The following is a 21,179-nucleotide window of genomic DNA, read 5'->3' as shown; positions in this document are numbered from 1 at the left end:
AAGATCCTATTCCATCACCCCCTCCATAAGGGGCAGATTCATGTCCTCTGCTCACTTGGGCTCTGTTTGAAACTGGACCCTACAGATCAAAATATGATCCAAGCAGTGTCCTAAAAGAATTTTATGCAATCCTGTCTTGGCTTCATGGGAAAGCTGTAGGGCTGGGTGTGAGATGATCTTCTGACAGTACAATAGCACATTCTACTGTGATAACCCTGAGCTAGGTCATGCACACTTCATCTCATTAAAACCCATCCCCGATTACTGCCGGAAAGGGCCCCGCAGAGCTCAGCAGCCAAGATGCGTGACTTCACCGAGAACCAGACCGCAGAATTCAAGGAGGCTTTCCAGCTGTTTGACCGAACAGGCAATGGCAAGATCCTGTACAGCCAGTGTGGGGATGTGATGTGGGCCCTGGGCCAGAACCCTACCAACGCCGAGGTGCTCAAGGTCCTGGGGAACCCCAAGAGCGATGAGATGAATGTGGAGGTGCTGGACTTTGAGTACTTCCTGCCCATGCTGCAGACCGTGGCCAAGAGCAAGGACCAAGGAACCTATGAGGATTATGTTGAAGGCCTTCCTGTGTTTGACAAAGAAGGGAACAGCGCTGTCCTGGGTGCTGAAATCCGTCATGTCCTAGTCACACTGGGCGAGAAGATGACAGAGGAAGAAGTAGATATGCTAGTGGCAGGGCATGAGGACAGCAACGGTTGCATCAACTATGAAGAGCTCATCCGGATGGTGCTGAATGGCTGAGGACATTTATGTGTCTTGAGCCTGCTCCTTGCCCAGTGTGAGATTCCTATGTGGTCCCAGAGGCTCCCTAATCACAGCATCTTGCCCATCTGGTTTCTTTTGGATGATGTTTGCCCTCACCAAATAAAACTTGCTCTCTGTGCTCTCAAAAAAAAAACCATCCCCGTCCTTACAGCCCAGAGCCTCTACCACTCCTCAGCATGAAAGATGATGGACTTGGAAAACCCAAGGTATGTGTCCCACCCAAGTTCAGGAGGCCCTGTCATACCCACAGTCACACAGCTGGTAAAATGCCCAGTAGATGCAAACATCCCTCCTCACCTCTACCCTTCTTGCAACAGACTCCTGGTGAGAGGAGGATCCCACCTCCACAGCAAAAACATTGTTCCCTTTCTCTCTTCCCCCAGATAAAAGCCCGGTTTTCCTATAAGCAAAGTCAGCTCCATTTCTTTCCCACTTGCTGTAATAGAATACCCCGACAAAAGCCACTTACGAGAGAAAGCGCTTATTTTCGCTTGCACCATAAAGCACCATCCATCGAGGCAGGCTCAAGGCAGCAAGAACTGGCTTGGCTTGGCTTGTGGCTGGCACGTCATCACAATCAGGAAGGAGAGAGAAAGGAAGACACACGCTAGCCTCATTCTCTCCTTTTCAAACAGCCCAGGCTCTCCTGTCTGAAGGATGGTCCAACAACAGAAGGACAGATCTACCCATACCAATGAACCTAACCCAGATGGTCTTCCATGCTCCCATGGTCTTACCGTCTCCCACGTGACTCCAGATCCCATTGAGCTCACAATCAAGACCATCAGGAACAACGTTGGATGAGCTTCCTCATGTCTGTGTATGTTTCTGCTTCCTCCGATATTGAATGACTAAACTGTTGTGTAAACTCACAATTTAACACCCTTGACCTTTGGGAAACATTAGGAAGCCAGAGGCCAGAACAGTTCCATTCTGCTCTGAGGCAGAACAAAACCAAAACAAGGACCTCACTGCCCGTTCTTACCGAGGCCCTTGGAGGATTCTAAGATGAGCGTCTGAGCATCTTCTCCTTCCCACACACGTTCCAGGTTCCTCACAAGGTGAGGTCCAGGTAGAGTCTGGGTAGAGTCTTTGCAAGTCAGGACCTATTACCTAAGAGGCCTCTGGTGTCTGGTCTCATTAGCAGCTGAGTCAGGATAGATCAGAACCGACTCCCAGTGGAGTAAGGGCCTGTAAATATTCTTCACCCTGCCTCTCCCCTGTGCGATTTCGTGCCATGTGCTCTTTGGTCTTTCCTTGCAAGTCTCTATTTGGTATTATAAAAATTCTCCCATTTCTTGAATCTCTTTAATCAGAGTAGAAAAAGGAACTCCCCTGCCGTTTAGCCCTTTCAATTTCACGACTCAGCACAGTCTTAGATTACTCCACTATTTTGCATTCACGACAGAAAAATACAAAAGGTGACAGATGAAATGTGGGTCAGGCCAACTTTTTATTCCGTCCCAATGAAAGTGCAAGTCCTCTGAAAAAGAACCTTTCCCAGCAATTACGAATATAAGAGGGATAATGTAGAAAAAAAATGTGGCGTTTGAGATTGAGGCCACCGTCATCATTTTAAAGCAGTTAGGGGGCACATTTCAGAGTAAATAGAACTACATGGAGATGATGAAGCCAGATAGGATTCTCAGAAACCCTCAGAGGGGAAGTACATGTCATATAATCAAGTCATTTGGGATAAGATCCGAGGAATTGAAAAATATTAATTTTGATGATGTGAGGTGAAATGAGCTGAGGGGGAAATGGGAGAGGGGAGGGGTATCTCCTTCAACGGTAACATCCCAGGATTCGAGGGAGCGATATGCTTGAACTAGTCGTATGCCAATTTGTGTGTGTGTGTGTGTGTGTGTGTGTGTGTGTAAAAGCAACAGGTGTCTCTGTCAGGTTTTTGACTCAGGGTCTCTCATTACAAAGCCCTCAGGGACCCTCTTGTCTCCCTCCCAGAGCTGGAATTATAAGAACGTGCTACAGTGACAAGTTTTTCATGTAGATTCTGGGGAAATGAGCTCTGGTTATTCATTTTATGTGTATGAACGTTTTGTTTGTGTATGTCTGTGTGCCACCTGTGTGCAGTACCTGAAGAGACCAGAAGAGGGAGCTGGCTCTCCTGGAGCTAGAGTTGCAGATGGTTTTGAGCTGCTGTGTGGGTGCTGGGAATTGAACCTTGGTCCCTTGCTAGTCCAGCCTCCTTCCACTTCCCTTCTCCTGTTCCCACCTCTTACCATTCTACTCTCTTCCTCTATACTGTGTTTTCTCACATGTAAGTGAGAGCATGCAGTGTTGTGTCATTCTATGCCCTGGATGGTGTCCTAGAAGCCCACAAATGGGCCTGAAAATGACAATTGACTCATACAGTTCATGCTGCCTGTCGACTACATTCCCTTCATCTATCCTCCATCATCCATCATTGGTGGACTGAGGCAGGGGAGTTGTGTGGAACATGAGGCACAGAAGAGCTTACACAAAGACAGCCAATTGGCCAATGGGAAATCTTCCCTGACTGAGGCTGACCAGAACTGACTGGGGCCACTGGGGCCAGGACAGAGGGACTCCAGAGTGCCTCAAGGTGCCCTGTGTCTCTCTTTGTGATGTTAAAACACATGCTTTGGGGAGAGATGCCATTGATGCATGCATGGGAGCATGACGTTGTACATAGAGCTACACAGAACATGCAGAACATACTTGAATCTACACAACGCATGATCTAAACCTCCCCCACATCGCATGGCAGAAAGGCACACACGCTGAGCGGATCTGCACTATCTGGGTGTCCTCAGAAGTGCATCTTTGTCTCATCGACTCCCCCTGCTTCTGCTACTACCCAAGTACCTGTGTCAAATTCTTCGCTTCTTCTGGACATGCAAATCTGGAAATCCCAGTGGCTGCCCAGCAAACCCAGTGAACCAATATCACCCATATTTTTGTATTATGGAAAGTGTCGTAATAAACAGTGTGTGCTGTCTCTCAGGACAGTGGTGCTGCTCCTCCCTTTCTAGCAGTGGTTCTCTGTGGGACAGTGAAAGGCACCCTGGTTCCAGGTTGAGGAGGCTTGAACCCAGGAGACCCTCAAGGGATGGTAGGCATTTTGCCTGACTCCCAGTAAACCAGGACCATCAGTAGCCCACAGCCCTCCTTAGATTTGTGACCATCAGTCATGTAAGGGCACCGCCCCAAGCCCCTCTACAGGTAGAGGATGTGACCACGGGTCACATAGGTTCAAGACAGATCTCCATTATAATGAGGTACCTAAAGGCCTGGAGGCTTAGCCAATGAATTTCCCTTCCCAGACACTCCTCCCTGCAAAATGTATTTAACCTCAGGCCCACCCTGAGAAGTGGGGTACAGTTTTACTCATTCACCTTCTGCCATTACAATAAACACCTTGAAATCACCACGGACTGCTTCCTATCATCGGGATCCCCTGTGGGGAGCCACAGAGAAGGCCTTTGGCTACAGAGCCACCATCTAATCTCCTGAAGAAAGCCTCCCTGTGCTCCAGTGGGCAGCCACCAAGTTCAAGCCTACTGCAGTCCAGCCAAGGACTACCCCAGTGGGACCAGCGGGAGCTCCATCTTCCCCCATCCCCGCCCCACCCCTACCCCATCGGCGCCGGACTGGATCCAGCCCTGAAGGCCCTCAATCCATTCTCAGCTCTCCCGCGGCATCCTAAAAAGCTCCCGGATGCCCAAGAGCCTGAGAACCAACAACCCTGGTCTCCTTGCAGGCCCTGAGACCCCGGGCCAGCTCCAGCTTTTCCCTTGCCAAAGACTGCACTTCCCCACCCCTGGAGCGGTGTCCTGCGCAGCTTCTCACAGCCTGACACCGGCCCAGCGGTGGCAAGGGGTAAGCTCTGTCAACTTCCTCAGTCCTCTCTCCCCCCGAATGGCCAGAGCCCTGTGGCAGAGCAGATCAGGACCCCACTAACCCTAAGTTCTCAATCTGTAGGTCACAAGCCCCTAAGTGGGCCAAACAACTCTTTCACAGGAGTCACATATCAGATACCCTGCATGTCAGATATTTCCGTTATGATTTGTAATAGTAACAAAATTATAGCTATGATGTAGCAATGAAATCGTTTTAGGGTTGGGGGCGGGGTCACCACAACACGAGGAGCTGTATTATTAAAGGGTCTCAGCATTCGGAAGGTTGAGAACCACTGCGTTACGAAGGTTGAGAACCACTGCGTTACGCTAACGGCACTGCAGTCACCTTGGACCAGATCTCGCCTTCCCGCATGAGGAATTCATTTTATTTACCTGCGTCTCTGATGACCCTATTTTCAAATATCACAGTCGTGTCTGACTAGAATTAGGCCTCTGGTAGGGAGGGGAACACAATTCTACCAGCACCGTAAAAATCATCTCTCCTGAAAAAATCCAAACTTTACCTATTCTGGCCTTGCTTTTCCATGGCATTAGTGCTTTGCACTCAGTGGCATAAATGCCAGATTCTGGTCTCAAAACAATGCCAGTGGTTTCCTCTGGGCCTGGTAGGAGCACGTGAGAAGGAGATAAGGAAGAGGCAGGCCAACAGGACTGCCCCTAACCATTTCCAGTTAATTGGCCCACCTGAGAACAAAATCCAGTATGGCTTTGTTTAAAATGGTGTTTTTTTAAAACGTTTTATTACTGATGGATGTTTCTACACATTACAATAAATGACTAGTGGGGATATTGTTGTTTATTTTTAACTTACACATAGCCAAATGTGTTAACCCATCAGCCTTTACCCAACAGCTCAGACTATTAAAAAGGAAGATCCTCCAGTAAGCTGAAGACATGGGGTGGAGCCTGACTTCACATTCAGCAAACTGGAGTGGGAAAGTGCAGTGTTTTTGGTTAAAATAAAGAGAAAATAAGAGGCTTTTTTTGCTGTTTTGTTTTTTACAAAGCAAATAACCAAAGTATTTGAGTCTTTATTAATTGTGTGTCGTGTACTTGGATGTGAGTCTAATGACCAGGATAGGAGATTTCTGTCAGCCCTAGTAATATGACTGGAGTGGTAAAGAGGGAGAGATAGGAAGACAAATATATAGAGAGAGAACCTGGGGAGTAAATTGTGCCTTTCTTCTTCTTCTTTTTTTTCTTTTTTTTTTTTTTTTTTTTGAACTGGGGACCAAACCCAGGGCCTTGCACTTGCTAGGCAAGCACTCTACCACTGAGCTAAATCCCCAACCCCAAATTGTGCCTTTCTTGACATTTAATTTGTATTTTTATTATGCATATTCTCTCTCTTATCCCTCTCTCTCTCTCTCTCTCTCTCTCTCTCTCTGTGTGTGTGTGTGTGTGTGTGTGTGCGCGCGCGCGCGCGCGCGCGCGCACGCATGGGTGGGTGCCAAAAGAGGGCACCAGATCTTCTGGGACTAAAGTAACAGAGGTTGTGGGCCTCCATGTGGGTGCTGGGATTTGAACCCTGAACCTGGGTCCTCTGTAAGAGCAGCCAGTGCTCTTAACTTCTTAGCCATCTCCCCAACTATTTTTTTTGACATTTAAAAGAATATTCAGATTCACTGTATCCATGCCCGCAATGAACCTCAAGTCAGAATGCTGTCTGAGGAGAGCCCATCTGTATGGGTTTGTGTCTTGCATAATTAATTCATGGCCAGCATCACTTGGCTGAACAGGGAATAACTTAGTCCACCCCTTCTTCATGTAACTTTAAACACACATGTTTAAACTGGGTGTGCATTTGGGGCTGGTTGTGCATAAGTGTAAGAACACAGTGAAGCTAGATCCAATATCTTGCTTTGATGCCATTAATTTTTTTTTTACTGTATGAAATCTTTGATTTATATTCTTTGAGCTATTCTCATTAGTTGCAAACAAAGCTAGACAGTGGCATTATCTGAGATGAGAGAAAGCAGACTGAGGCACCTTTCCATTGGGCTGGAATTTTCATGCTAACCATAGCGTAAAATGCAGACGAATTCATATTCCCTGGCCGTGATGGCAAATCTAACTGAACATGAGCTGTGCTTGAGACAGGAGGTGCCGACTCAAAAGGTGCTCCTCTTTCCTAGATGGCTGCTTGTCAGCACCTTGGACAGCTCTCTGTTTCGGGCATTGGCAGACACAGGACCTGACTTTCAGATTCCCATAGTTTGGGAAACTCGCTAACACCCTTCCTTGACTTGTGTCAGTGGGTCCTCGGCAAACTTTCCAAAAAGTCAGGTTCCCAAAAACTGAGGCTGGAAAGACACACACACACACACACACACACACACACACACACACACCGTGCTCAACCGTAATGGGTGCTTTCAGGGGAGAAAGGGACGTCGTGTTTGTGGTCTGTGTTACGTCCTTTGTTCTAGTTTCTGATGTTCCTGTGGTGGAAGCAGGTACTCTTGTCTGCTAATGGGTCACTCGTACCTCTGCGGACATCCCTCACTGATATGGTATCATTCACTGCATCACTGGTAAAAGAGGCACCACCAGGGAAAGCTTAAACTATCTTGAAGTCTGTCATCCCACATACCCCTGGTCATTCCATGTACGAGGTGCAGAGGGACACTGACTTGGAAGCTCCCTGTGGGAGTTAAGAAGCCCTTCTGGAAGAGAAATATCCTGGGTTGTGGCAGGAATGGCAGGGCTGTCTCTATGCAAAGCATCAAAAACCTCTCCTGCAGGAGGACCTAATTGAAGACTGCCTGAGAGACCAAGGACTGATGGTGCAAATAATGCCAGCCAGTCAGGAACTGCTGTTTAGAAGAGATGCTTTCTTGGGCCAATGGAGGCGTGGATGGAGGGTATTAAAGGAGCTTACAGCAGTGCTCAGATGAGCTTGCTGTAGCCTTCCTCACCTGCTCTGCAAGTCTGTGTCATTGACTTTGCATCAACTCACCTCCAACCCCCAAGGGCAAGTAAGGTCAGGCAAGAGAGCTGTCCAGCACACAGGCAACACTGGGTTGAGAGTCTAAGAGAATACTTTTCTTGTCCTGGAAGTGGAACTCAAATCCAAAGGCACTCGGGACTGTAGGGCTTTGTATCACCTGAAACTGAGGACATGGATGGATGGATAGGTGTTCTCTGTGACAGCTGATCTTGGTTATCAGCTTGAATGCACTTGGTATCAACTAAAATCCAAGCGGCTGGGCACGTGTGGGTGATATTTTCCTAATCAGATTACTTGAAGCAGGAAGACCCACCCTAGTCCTGAGTTACACCTTCTGCCTGCAACCTATATAAAGGACAGAGAAGAAGCAAGCTTTTCCACTTTGCCTGTTCACCTTCACTCTTGCTGACAAGTTCATCTGTTCTGTTGCTGCAGCTGGTATTAAATCCAACTTCTTCAGGGTTCTGATGGAGACTGAAAGCCACCAGCTCTCCAGGAATCCTCCAGAACTCCAGCACCAGACTGGGACTGCAGAGAAATCCAGACTCGTGGATTCTCAGATTCTCAGCCTCTCTGTCAGGAAACGGCCATTGTTGGACTACTGAGACTGCATCCTGTGAGTCACTCTAATACATCCCCTCTTAATATAAGTATTTATTTTGTCTGTTCTGTTCCTTCAGAGAGCCCTGGCTAATGCAGATACCTTGCCTGATGAATGGCAGCTTCAGGTGCCTCTCCCGGACTCTTTGGATCTGCAGAGCAAGGAAGGGCAGCAGCTGGTTGCCTCTGAATAGGACCTGTGGGTCTGGGATCCTGGAATTGACAAGATCAACAATCATGCTAGACCAAGAAGCAGCAGTTTCTACAACTGGGCTGGACAGTGTAAGTCCAGCTATCTGGGAGACTCCCACCAAATGGATGAGAAGAGGTCTTGACAGTCACCATTGAGGAAGCTGTGCTGGCTGGGTTGAACTTACAGGTGTGAGCGGGTGTGGTATCCGCTACCCTTTCAGGGTACAACCCTTCCAGGTAAAACGTTTCCCTAACTCACACACCTGTGAGTAGATGCAGGAATGGCCCATAGAGTTATATAGATGCTAGACTGGGAAGAGGAGAGGAGGGAGACAAAGGGAGGAGGGAGGAGGGCTGGGAGGAGGGGGAGGGGAGAGCTAAAGACTAGAAGGGACTCCATATGTCACTGTTGTGTTCAAGTTGAACAGCTATGAGTGGTTTAAGCCGAAACGGGCTCATCCTGACAGCCAATGATAAAATGACAACAGACCTACAGCTACATAGAACCAATTCTGACGACAGTGCGAATGGATACATAAGCCAGGTGTCTCCCAGGCCTTCAGAGAAGTTCTCAGGCAACCCGACCCCCACGCCCTCGGAGCTGAATTCTGACCCTCAGAACAAGGCAACAAGTCACTTGTGTGCCTTCCTGTCATAAAGTCCACAGCAGAGATGGAATGCCATTAAGGGTGTGGAAACTAATCAAGCCGTACAACTTGGCAGGGCCTGAGAAGGGAAGGGCCTGCCACATCTTCCTAAGAGTGAGGTAGAAATGTTCAATATGAAGCCAGGCCATGCTGGTCCACACCTTTAATCCCAGCACTCGGGAGGAAGGGAAAGGAAGATCTGTGAGTTCGAGGCCAGCCTGGTCCACAGAGTGAGTTTCAGGACTGCCAGGGCTACACGGAGAAACCCTGTCTCAGAAAAGGAGGAGGTGGGGAGGGGGAAGAAATAAAGAAGGAAGATTCAACATTGATAGGATGTGACGCTGGTCTCTCCCCAAAATACCCAAGAGAGTCAGCGTTGAGGAAGAAGGGAGAGCTGTCTCCCAGGTCCCATGTGGGTTGGATAGATGGCAGGGACCAAGGGTGAGGTAAAAGGAGGGGACATAACCACTTCAGGAGGAGTCCCCTGTACTTCACATTTATCTAGTGATTTAGTCAGGAAGTTTGCCTTGAGTTCACGCATCCCGTGCAGCCATTTCTTTGCAGAGGGGGAAAAAAATTTTCATTTTTATTGTTTAAATAGGAAGTAAAAAAATCAATCTACACGACAAGGACATTTTTAAAGGCTAATTTAGTGAAAATTGTATGAAAAATGTAGAAAATAATTTTTTCCTAGCAGTGTAGATCTGAGTTTTCTATTTATATGCAAATGCCGGATGTCTGAGCCTATTTTATGTTTTACAATTTTGAAATATTACCTATTTCATAAACCTGGGATTAATGAAGTCCTGACAGGATAGGGAGTCCTTTTCGGAAAATGGTTTTCGAAGCTACACTCCTTCATGTAAATTTGTTACAGCTATTTCTGCTCCACGGAAAACCACGATGAACGTTTTAATTCTTAGCTATAATGCGCCCTATTTTTCCCACGTTAGTCTAAAGATAAGTTGGTTCTCGTTTAAGATTTACTTTGTTTTTTTATTATGGGTATGCCTGATAGTTTGTGCATAGGAGTGTAATACCCGTGAAGGCCACAGACATAGGATCCCATCCAGAGCTAAAAGCAGTTGTCGGTCACATACTGTAGGCTCTGGGACTCGAACTCAGGTCCTCTGCAGAAGCAGGACTTGTTCTTAACCCTTGAGACATCTCACCAGACCCTTATTGGGTTCTGTTGGTTGGTTTTGGTCTTGTCTTGTCTTGTCTTGTCTTGTCTTGTCTTGTCTTGTCTTGTCTTGTCTTGTCTTGTCTTGTCTTGTCTTGTTTCAAGAAAAATAACTAAATGTTAAATCTTAAAAAGTAATCCTACCTCTTGCAGCTTAGCCCAGAAACATCTGCAAATCTCTACCTAAAGAGCTTCGGTGACAAAGTGACAGTTAATCTCCCCCAACAACCTCACTGGACTTACGATCACACCTGAGGCATGCTCATCTATGAGGGTTTCTCCAGAGAGGAAGGGGGAAGACCTGCCCCGAGTGTGGAGACACCACCCCAAATCATAGGATTAAAAAAGGGGATGAGAAAGGCCACACCAAGCTTTTCCCCTCTCTCTACTGTGCTCCTGCAACTGGGGAGTGGCCCCTACCACAAGGTGTGAACCCTCAGAAACCATGAACCAGAATAAACCTTCCTTTCCTTTAAGCTGTCTCCATTGGACATTTTGTCTCTGCTACATGACAGTAACTAACATGAGAGCGTTTTCAAGTTGCCCGTGAATTCCCTGGGTTATTTGGCTGCCTGAGTTAAGAGGGCCACTGGGTAAGCCTGAGGGCCTGAGTTCAAGTCCCCAGATCCCAAAAGAAGCCGATATTATTGTGGGTGAGCATGTAACCCCAGGATTGTGGGAGCAGAGACAGGAAGATCATGGGGCTTTCTCAGCCTGCCCAGTACCAAGTTCAGTGAGAGATGCTGTCTCAAAGGAATATTGAAGATCGATCACACTGTTGCTGTCCAAGGTCCACCCATATTCACATGTATGCATGCATATACCCACACACATGAATACATATACACATGCATGCACATACACATGTGCACATGCCATGCACACAAAGTTAAACAGCTATGCATGCAGACACATGCACTAATAAATAAAGATAAAACAATATATAAAAAGAATAAATGTATGCTATTGGCATTCTTTCTTTTTCTTCAGAATCTTGCCTGGTTGATGAGTGTAAGAAATTCTACAATCCTTGGGTTGAAGTAGGAGTCCAGGCATCGGCCACATTATCCCTTTGCAAACATTAGTTCATCCTTTAGTTTCCATTCACAAACTTTCAACCCCATAGCCTGCACCCTGCCCACAAGCCATCCTGAGAGAGGAGACTCCACAGGATGAAACAGGGAGCTGTGTGTTTGAAGGCTTGTCCAGGAATGTCTCTTTCTGGCCGCGATGACTTCATTTCCAAGTTATTGTGATAATCAGAGGGAAATTGCCTCATTGGTACGATCTGCAGGGACATTGGGAAGAGGAATTATGGGCATGGGCTAATGAGGGCTGGCTGAGCACAAAGGCCATGAATGCCTCTAAGCCTCTCAATTAGCACAAATCTCGGAGTGCCAACAGAACTGTTTATACTGCGTTTGTGATCTGAGCCCTGATTAGGACTTGCCTATTTATTGGGCCAGGAGGATTAGACAGAAATAATCAATGAGTATAAGACAGGAGGAATGTGTCCAGGAGCTTCACCCTCTGGCCATTCACAGAGCCTTGCAACATCCAAGGGACACCTGCAGAGAATACTAGGACAGACGATGCAGACACAGGACTCCTCGCCACCCTCCTCACAGAGCCCATGAAGCCATTTGCCATAGCGGCAACATGAACTGTACCATCTATAGCTGGAATGCTCATCTGCACGGCAGAATCACTGCAGACGAGGCTCATGACATCAAGACCGATGGGAAAACACCCCATGGTTTTCATTACATTTGCGTCTGTGACATCACCACTGCTTCGATCCTTGGAGGAAGGTGTGTCCCTTCACTGTTTCCATGCTCCTTGTGTCCTGGGACACTGTGTTCATCTCTCTGCCTTCCTTCCTTCCTTCTCCAGCTGCTGTTTGATGGGTCTGGGGGCGTTGGATCTCTGATATGGAAGATCAGAGGACTAACAAGTTAAGGACACAGGTCCTGGACCTGCCTTGTGACCTGAGACAAAACAGAGTGTCCAGTGTCCTCTCACTGTCCATTCTGGAGGAGGGGAAGTGAGTATGGCCACCCTGGTTGACTTTCATGTTCTGCTCCACTCCTGCCAGCATCCTTGGACACAGTCCCTTGTCTGAACTTCAATCTATATAACATGTTTCCTTCTATAATCCTCATCTCCTGATGACAAGTGATTTCCCTTTATTTATTCAGGACCCCACAGTCACTGGGTCTTCTCCTGAGCCTGGAGGCCAGCCTCAGATGAACATCTGCCCTTTCCCAAGTAGACAGCCACTGCCTACACGTCTACAGGCCCAGAGAAACAGGCCATTTCAGCCCCTCTCCTGACCTTACCAAAGCTTCCCACCCAGGTCTAGCCTGCCCCCTGGTGGCTGAGTAGAGACCACATGTCTATTTCCAGTAAAGAGGCTGCTGCTTCTGAGAGGGAGATCATGCTGTAGATGTTGGCTCACTGTTGCATGGTCAGTTTCTGGCCCTCCGAAAGCTCTTCTCCCTCCTCTACCGTAATGCATGATGTTAACACGTCAACCTGATTGAATGCACTCTGACCTCTGGGCATCTCTGCTGACAGCTTCAGAGAACAGGGCAAAACAAAGCCTTCAGAAAGACTGGTATTCCTGGTCCCAAGGTGTGAAGATTCTCCCAGGCAAAGGAAGTAGAGGAGAAGTGCTGAGACATTTGTGTTGGTCCACCCAGAAATGGGGTTCCACCCCACCACCACCACCCGCAGCACCTCCTCTGTTTGGTGCTTGGCCCATAAGATTCCAGCATCGGTGTGGAGAGTTGAATGTGAACATATATGAAGTTACCAGCGGAGGCCAGATGCGGGCATCTGGAACTAGAGTTCCAGCTGGTTGTGAACTGTCCTGTATGTCTGGGAATCAAACCCAGGTCCTCTACAAGAGCAGCCAGTGCTCTTGACTGCTCAGCTATCTCCCCATCCCCGTGCATTTCTTTTATAGTTAAGCTAGTGTGCCTGCATTATGGAGAATTCTATAGAGGACAATGAAAAGACACCATTTCTAGGCTGGTGATGTAGCCCAGTAGGCAAAGTGTTCACCTAGCATGTAGGTCGGTCCTATCCTCTACCACACACACACACACACACACACACACACACACACACACACACACACACACACACACACACACACTGAAAAGGCACATCCACAACCCTCTTTCAAACTCGTGGCTTCTTTTTCCATTAAGTATTGTTAAATGCATATATATATATATATATATTTAAATATGCACGTATACATATATTCCTAACTATAACCTGCTTGGTCCATATAATGCTACATGTATGTATGTTTTTCAGGGCTGACCATTTGGATAACCCATCAGTATGCTCTCACTGGGGAAGACTGTTTCTCCCCCTCTCAGGATTCTTCAGTTGAGTTACCTGTAGTTTTCTATATAGGGTTGAAGCCTCTTGGGTTTTCCTCTATCCTCACCCATAAAGTGCCTGGCTTTTTATGTGGGTGCAGGGATCTGACTCAGGTCCTTCTGTTGGCAGAGCAGGCACTTGACTCTCCGAGCTGCCTCAGGGTCCCAGAAGTGACTACTGGATGGTGTGAATCTGTGACTTTTCACGTCACCCCCACCTGCTGTGGAAACTTAATTAACTGCCATGTGCACCCTCACATAGGAGACCAGTTCAAACGTATGGGTTGCTTTGCTGAATCCCACACACAGCTTGAGATTGGTGTTCTCAGAAGTCGAACATGTTATTCTTGAAGTATACAAAATGTTTTAGCATTTCTAAGATATATTTTTAACAAAACCATAGGCGTTCTCAGACTTTGATTCTTCTCAGATTTTTGTGGTGTGTGTGTGTGTGTGTGTGTGTGTGTGTGTGTGTGTGTGTGTGTTTACAGCTCCAAACAATTATCTCAGGGCAGAACCTTTTCTTCTTTTTATCATTTTGCTACCGCAACTTACAACTTAGGTCTGGTCTGACTCCGAGTGTACTACTACTGCCAATGCCTGCAACTATAGGCACTTGGAGCCTTAGTGCCCAGCTCTGCAGACTCTTCCCAAAGGTGCCAAGTCTTTCCCATGGTTAGCAGAGCTTTGAAAACCCATCCCCGGAGAGTGCCTAGCCTTGAAGCCTCCGTACCTCCTTCCTACCCAGCTAAACTCAATCCTGAGCCAGGCGAAGGGAGAAAACACACATGGTCTAGAAGGAGGTCAGGTCAGAAGGTGAGACAATTCAGGCCCATAGGACCTGAGATCACAGGAAGGCAGCTTGGGTCTGCACAATCGCACAGACTCTGCACTAATTCTCCGTGAGGCTGAATGGTCATCGGTTGGTAGGAATGGATTGAGGTCTGGGGAGTGGAATGATTTCAGACCAGGCAGCATTTCTGTAAGACAAACATTTGAGCTCATTGTCTAACGGGGACCCCTGCCCAATTCGTGTCAGGAGATCAGACTTCACTCTGAGCACCTTTGAGATTCCAATAGGGAGAACACAGGCTACCAAGGTTCATTAGAACAGCCAGTTTTATGTCATGCACACTGACTTCTTGTGATCTGTGGGACCTCAGCCTCACTGGGTGAACCACCAAGCTGTGTGTCCCATCATCAGTCTATCCCCGCTGTATTTAATTTCTGTAGTGGATAAACTGAGCAGGAAAGAAAACCAGGGAAAGAGAGGGCAAATCTTTGAATTAGAAGTTTAACACTCTTTGAAGCATCAGCTGACTCTTTTTTTTTTTTTAACCCGAACAAAGCCTGGGAAATTAATTTGATAAATATCTCCCCTCTGCAGGCTTCAGCCATTGAGCAAAACTTCTCCATATATTCCTTATCAAGAAAAAAAAAAAGATCCGGGGTTATTGTTCAGACTACAAATTCAGGTCCATCCTGGGAGACACAGCCACCGGGGCCGGGGTGGGGTCCAGCAAGAGGGCAGGTTGTGGAGCTTAATGAATTCTGAAGGTCAGGCAGGCTTTGCAAACTGCTGAGGGAGCTCGAGCAGTCTCAGTCTCCAATTGCTTCCTCCCCTCCCTTCCAAATTCAGAGATGAATGCTGGCTGATGGCCCAGTCAGCAGAGAGTCTGCTGTGCAAATGCAAGGACCCAAGTTCGATCCAAACCCATGTGAAAATGCTAGACATGGTGGCATGTGCTTGTAATGTCAGCACTGGAGAAGTAGACACGGGGGAATCCCTGGGGCTCACTGGGCAGACAGCCTGACTTGTAAGCCCCAGGCCAATGAAAGATCCTGTCTCAAAAAATTAATAGGTGAAACACAGGGACACTTTACAAATCTTCACATTTCTGTCCAAAGCACTAATGTCCATTCTCCTATAAAGAAGCAAAGATATGGGGTGGGGCATGTGATGTCCTAGCTAGTACCTGTTGGATGCTCTCTGTACTGCCTTGGCACCTTGAGCTTTTTGAAGAACTGTCAATTACACAGCCTACCCCTTATGCCAACATCAGCAATGCAGAACTCCAAGGTACCTTGGGGAAACTACACAGTAATCACAGCTGCCTCCTCCAGCTCCGGCAGACACTAAGCTCTTTGCTATCACAAGCACCCATGAATCCTCATTACCATCTACCTAGATCAGATGAAGCACTTCCCCTCATGTGACTGGGACTAGAAAGGCAAGCTTTGATAGGTGCAAGCACAAGCCTTCATTTGCATTGAGGTCTCCTGTGATTGGTGCAAGCACAAACCTTCATTTGCATGTGACATCTGCTGTGATTGGTAGAAGCACAAATTTTCATTTGTGAGTGTGTGTGTGTGTGTGTGTGTGTGTGGGTGTGTGTATAGTCTGCTATGATTGGTGCAAACACAAACATTCATTTGCATATAGTGACTTACCACTGTGGCACAAATGTAGCCTCATTTGCATGCACACATATAAAATAATAAAGTAGTGAACTTCGAACTCTGTCAGTGCTGGCTAAACAGGACTGCTCTGAAGTCACCTTTCTTTCCATATTAGACAACAGGTCCACCCAGCCAAGGTTTGTACTAGTTTCCTGTTGATCCTGTCACACCACCCCAAATTCCACATCTCTAACAAAACAGATCTATTACATAATGAATACGGAGTTCAGAAGCTCTAAAATCAAGTCCAATCAGGAAGATCTGTGTAAAACGGAAACCGAGACAAAGGGCCAGCGAGAGGGCTGGGTAGTAGGCAAAGGTGCTTGCGGTACAAACCTGACAATGAGAGTTTGACCCCTCAGGTCTGTGGTAGAAGAAGAAAACCAACACCCAGAAGTTGTCCTCTGACCTCTACAGTGGCCTTGCAACCCCACTCTCACACACAAACCCACAGTAATAGCCATAATAACTTACGACAAATACAAAGATGACGATAAAATTAGTAAACAAAGGAACGGGTAAATGAGGGGAAGGATAGGAAGAGGAACAATGGGGGAGGGAGGAGCAGTAGATGTAAGACAAAATAGTTAATATAGATGAGTAGATAAGAGAGAGAAAGAGGGGGTGTGACATACTGATAAAAGATGGGGTAGAGATGGGATGGCATCCATTCTGGGTTGATAAAATACTGTCCTGACTTTGATCAGATGAACTTGGTTTTTGTAAAGCCCCGAGGAGCCTCAAGGAGCATACAGAAAGGCATCAGAGGACTGACCCCCTGACCCCAAATATCACATGCACCTCTCTCTAACCCAAGTCAGCATGGGAGCTCACTGTACTCAAAATGGCTGCTCCTGAGATCTGGTTTTAAGCAGCTGAGCTTTTACTGTGAGATTGGAGCTCCTAGGAGTATCAGAAGCCACATCCATAAAGTCTCATGGACGATGAGACTCCCCAAACATTTGGACCGAGCAGGTACAACAGTAGACATGCTGATGACGATGAAAGGCGATCTCCCCCCCTGCAACACTTCAACCCTCCACGCAGAACCTCATGTGACTAAGGAACATGCCAGCAGGAGAAATGGTCTTCCCTGGGGAAGAGCACACTGAGCGGTTACCAAATACCAAATGGTCATCCCTTAAAACACAAGTAACATTATCTGGACTGAGCAAGAATTTATGTATTTAGGAATGCACACACATCTGTAACAAGAATGTTTTTAAGGGATACATGGGAGAAAAGGGAAAGGGGAGAATGAGGTAATTATATTTAAATTTCACCAAAAAATTAATTTCATAAAAAACATACATGCCTATACATACATATACATATACATATACATATACATATATATGACTTGAGAAGAAGCTACAGCACGGAGACATCTGGAGTCTGAACGAAGGAAATGCCAGTGTCCCTTGGAATCCATAACCAATTGACCCCTGAGTCTGCCTTCCCTGAGTAGATCTCATTCTCAGCCTCGACTGCCCCTGCCCTCAACTCTCTACAAGGATATTACAGTCCAGCCTTGTGAAATTCCAAAGGCCAGGCCACGCATTTGATTTAACGGTGTGACACCAACCAAGGAAAACAGAGCCATAAAACAAAGCCGGATACATCTGCTGCACCTGCCAGGGGAGGGACAATAATGAATGGAGGGGAAATCAAGAAAGGAAGGTCCTGGCCAGCCTTCCCACCCCCAACCCCACCCCCACTCGTTTTGGTGATAAAATTTGGCCAGATGCTTGTAAACGTCAGTTGCAGCCACCCGCCCACCTGGAGTCTAATCACACTTAAAACCTGGCGCCTGGCCTGTGTGTCATGTTTTTCTTATTAATTTTCAGTAAAACCTGTGAATAGGCGAGTGACTCCCACTCTTTATTTTCTAAGTGAAAGACAGGTAAGTGCAGGGACAGCTAAGATGTTTATCCAAGGCTGCAAGGGTGGGGAAGAGTTGCGGAGGACTTGGAAATGGTTAAGTAATTCCAGAGAGAAAAATCCCCCAACCATTGCATAGGGCTGGCTGCCAGCCGAGTACCCTTGACACAGCCTGTGTGAGGGAGGAGAGCTGAGGGAAAGAAGTACTGAGGTCACAAGAGCAAAGGATTGCTAACTAGGAAAACGGATCAGTGGGCATGCACGAAGCCCTGGGGTTCTAGTCCCCTGCACCACATAAACTGGGCATGGTGGTGCACATCCCAGCATTCAGGAGGTGGAGACAGGGCAGGGATCAGGAGTTCAAGGCCATCCTCTGACACAAGTGAACTTGTGACCAACCTGGGCTGAATGGGACCGTATTTCACTATATCTCAGAGAGAGGGAGAAAGAAGTGGGAAGGGGGCTGGAAAGAGGGAGGGAGAGATAGAAATGAAGATGTCCACAGATAGATATCTAGATATCTAGATAGATAAATAGATAGATGGATAGATAGATAGATGATAGATAGATAGATAGATAGATAGATAGATAGATAGATAGATAGACAGACAGACAGGCAGACAGATAGACAGATAGACAGACAGACGGACAGACAGACAGACAGACGGATACTAAATTAGTCCCCCTCAGTTACAATCAGAGCTTTTGGTTAAATCCATAAGTGGTTTTAATATGATCATCCTAATGAATTCCTGTCTGAAATCCCCTCAATAGCAGAAGGTAGGAGGCTCACCTGACATGTATGGGGCCCTATGGGTTCAACGTGCACAGCAATACAGACACAAAAGGCTAGTCTCCCCCTCTCCCAGAAAACAATAGTTTTAAAGGAATCAAAAGAAGTCACTGGAAAGCAGTGGCCCCACAAGGACAAAGCAGATGTGAGAGGGATGTGGAATCCACAGTACTGGAGGCACCGGAGAACAGGGGGGCAGTGGCAAGCGTGTGGTGACCCTGGACAGCTTCCTCGTACAACCACCACAGCTGACCCCATTGTCCTGTGAGAACATCCGAGGTGCCCTGAGCCCCAGAGTGCAGAAATCAGGGAGTGGGGAAAAAAAAAATTCCCTCAAAGCTGAGATTGTCTCCTCACTTCTTCCATGTTTGAGCGAGCAGTTCTTACCCTTGCCCTCAAAAAGGGCTTTCACTCCCTCATACCGCATAAACTGAGCATGGTGGTGCACACCTGTAACCGCAGCGCTCAGGAGGAAGAGGCAGAGGGATCAGAAGTTCACAGTCATCCTCAAATACATAGTGTCTTAGTTTGGGCTGGCTTACAGTTCCAGAGGTTTAGTCCAGTCTCATCGCAGCAGGAAGCAGCGTGCAAGGGGACAGAGTGACGAAGTTTCTATAGCTTCCTCAAAATACCAGGTCCAAAAAAAAGAACTCAGAGAGGAAAAGATTTATTTGGCTTACACTTCCTCATCGAAGGAAGTCAAACAGGGCAGAAACGTGGAGGCGGGAGCTGAACAGGGGCAATGGAGGGCGCTGTTTACTGGCTTGCTCCTTGTGGCCTGTTCAGCCCGCTTTCTTCTAGAACTCAGGACCACCAGCCCAGGGATGGCTCTACCCACCATGGGCTGGGTCCTTCCGCAGTCGTTGCTAATTAAGAAAAATGCCTTACGACCGGATCTAACGGAGGCATTTTCTCAGCTAAGGTCCCCTCCTTTCAGGCGACTCTAGTCAGGGTGTCAAGTTGACAGAAGGCGAGCAAGCACCACTTCCTTCGCCCTTTCTTCCTTAGGGTGTGTTTGCCAGGCCTTTTGTTAAGGCCGAGCAATGGGAAAGTGCCCACTCCACGCGGCACGTCCTCCCCAGCAGCTCATGGCTTGTATGCCAATGGCCCTGGTCCCAAACTCATCAAATGTTGATTTTTCTTTTCTCAAGATCCAGCCAGGAAGACAAAGGACAGAGAGTCGTCTTCAAGGTGAGCCAGGAGCGAGCCCTGTGTGGCCCGAAAGGGAATCCATCTTCCCGTAACGGACAGCGCGAGGAGACCGATGGAGCAGACGACTCTGCGGTTAGCCCTGCGCTGGGCGGACGCAGCTCCTGCAGACTAATGAGTTGCCTGTCAATAACTGTCACCAGTCTTTAAAGACTCAGTCTGAGGGCATATGTCAGGATGGGCTACTTAGCATTCTGAGAGAGGCATCTGCTCCCGACATTTCGGGGAAATCTTTTCTTACAAATTCTTAATGATTGCAGACATCTCAGAAACAGACTCAGGGGAGCAAAGGAGGGTGGGTAGATGAAGATTGAGGCCCCTTTGATCAGCATCTGTTCCTGGATGCTCACATCAGAGCCAGGAGAGGACCTTGTACCCTAAAATAGAGGACTGTTCAACTCTCCTACCACACACACACACACACACACACACACACACACACACACACACACCTGACAATGTCTGTGTTTTATGTCTCTTCATGTCTATGAGTTTTTTTTGTTTTTTGCAAGAGATATTTGTAGGATAAATGTCTTAAAACGTAGTTCTTAACCAAGGGAAGGAATTTGTCCTGTAAACTATCACTTACTGAATAATTATAGGACGTCTATTCTAAATGCAAACCACTCCTGATAATTTAGAAATGCTTGCACGTCCCCAGTAGCCTCCCAAAGGTATGTAGTCTCCCTGCCTTCGATCCCTTCCTGGAATCCTGGAAGCCCCTTATTAGCAGTGATTCAGAAAGGATTGTGTGACCCTCAGGAACAGGCATGAGCCAAAGTGGGACTCTGCTTAGCAGGATTCTGGGGATTGAACTCAGGTCCTCCTCCAAGCCTTTCATTGACTGAGCCATCTTCCTAGTACTAGCTTTATTTCTTTCAACGACTTGTCTGACCTGTGCTGCTCTGACAGGCTAGCACTGAGGGTCGGAGGGGAAACTGCCTTCTGGGTCTCTGTTCAGGAGAACACACACACACACACACACACACACACACACACACACACACACACACACACACACACATATATATATATATATATATATATATATATATGTGAATTTATTAGAATGGCTTATAGGCTGTGGTCCAGCTAGCCCAACAATTTCTATCTACCTGCAAAAGGTCCAAGAATTCAGTCCGTAAGGCCGAATGTCTCAGCTGATCTTTGGTATATGCCAGAATCCT

General features: G+C 47.2%; 1 protein-coding gene across 1 annotated transcript; it reads left to right on the top strand.

The window, feature by feature from the left end:
* Positions 1 to 281: 281 nt before the first annotated feature.
* On the top strand, positions 282 to 898 carry LOC116885449 (myosin light polypeptide 6-like). Its single transcript, XM_032886733.1, has one exon. The coding sequence runs from the start codon at positions 301 to 303 to the stop codon at positions 754 to 756; it is 456 nt and encodes a 151-aa protein (XP_032742624.1). The 5' UTR covers positions 282 to 300; the 3' UTR covers positions 757 to 898.
* The last annotated feature ends 20,281 nt before the right edge of the window (positions 899 to 21,179 follow it).

The sequence above is a fragment of the Rattus rattus genome, chromosome 16, assembly GCF_011064425.1.
Source record: "Rattus rattus isolate New Zealand chromosome 16, Rrattus_CSIRO_v1, whole genome shotgun sequence".
Classification (NCBI taxonomy): Eukaryota; Metazoa; Chordata; class Mammalia; order Rodentia; family Muridae; genus Rattus; species Rattus rattus.
Note: the sequence above shows the minus strand (reverse complement) of the source record. Positions and strands in the feature narration are given on the sequence as shown.

What these genes read in the sequence shown, in the direction of transcription:
- LOC116885449 (XM_032886733.1), top strand. Translation starts at nt 301, where the DNA reads ATGCGTGACTTCACCGAGAACCAGACCGCAGAATTCAAGGAGGCTTTC.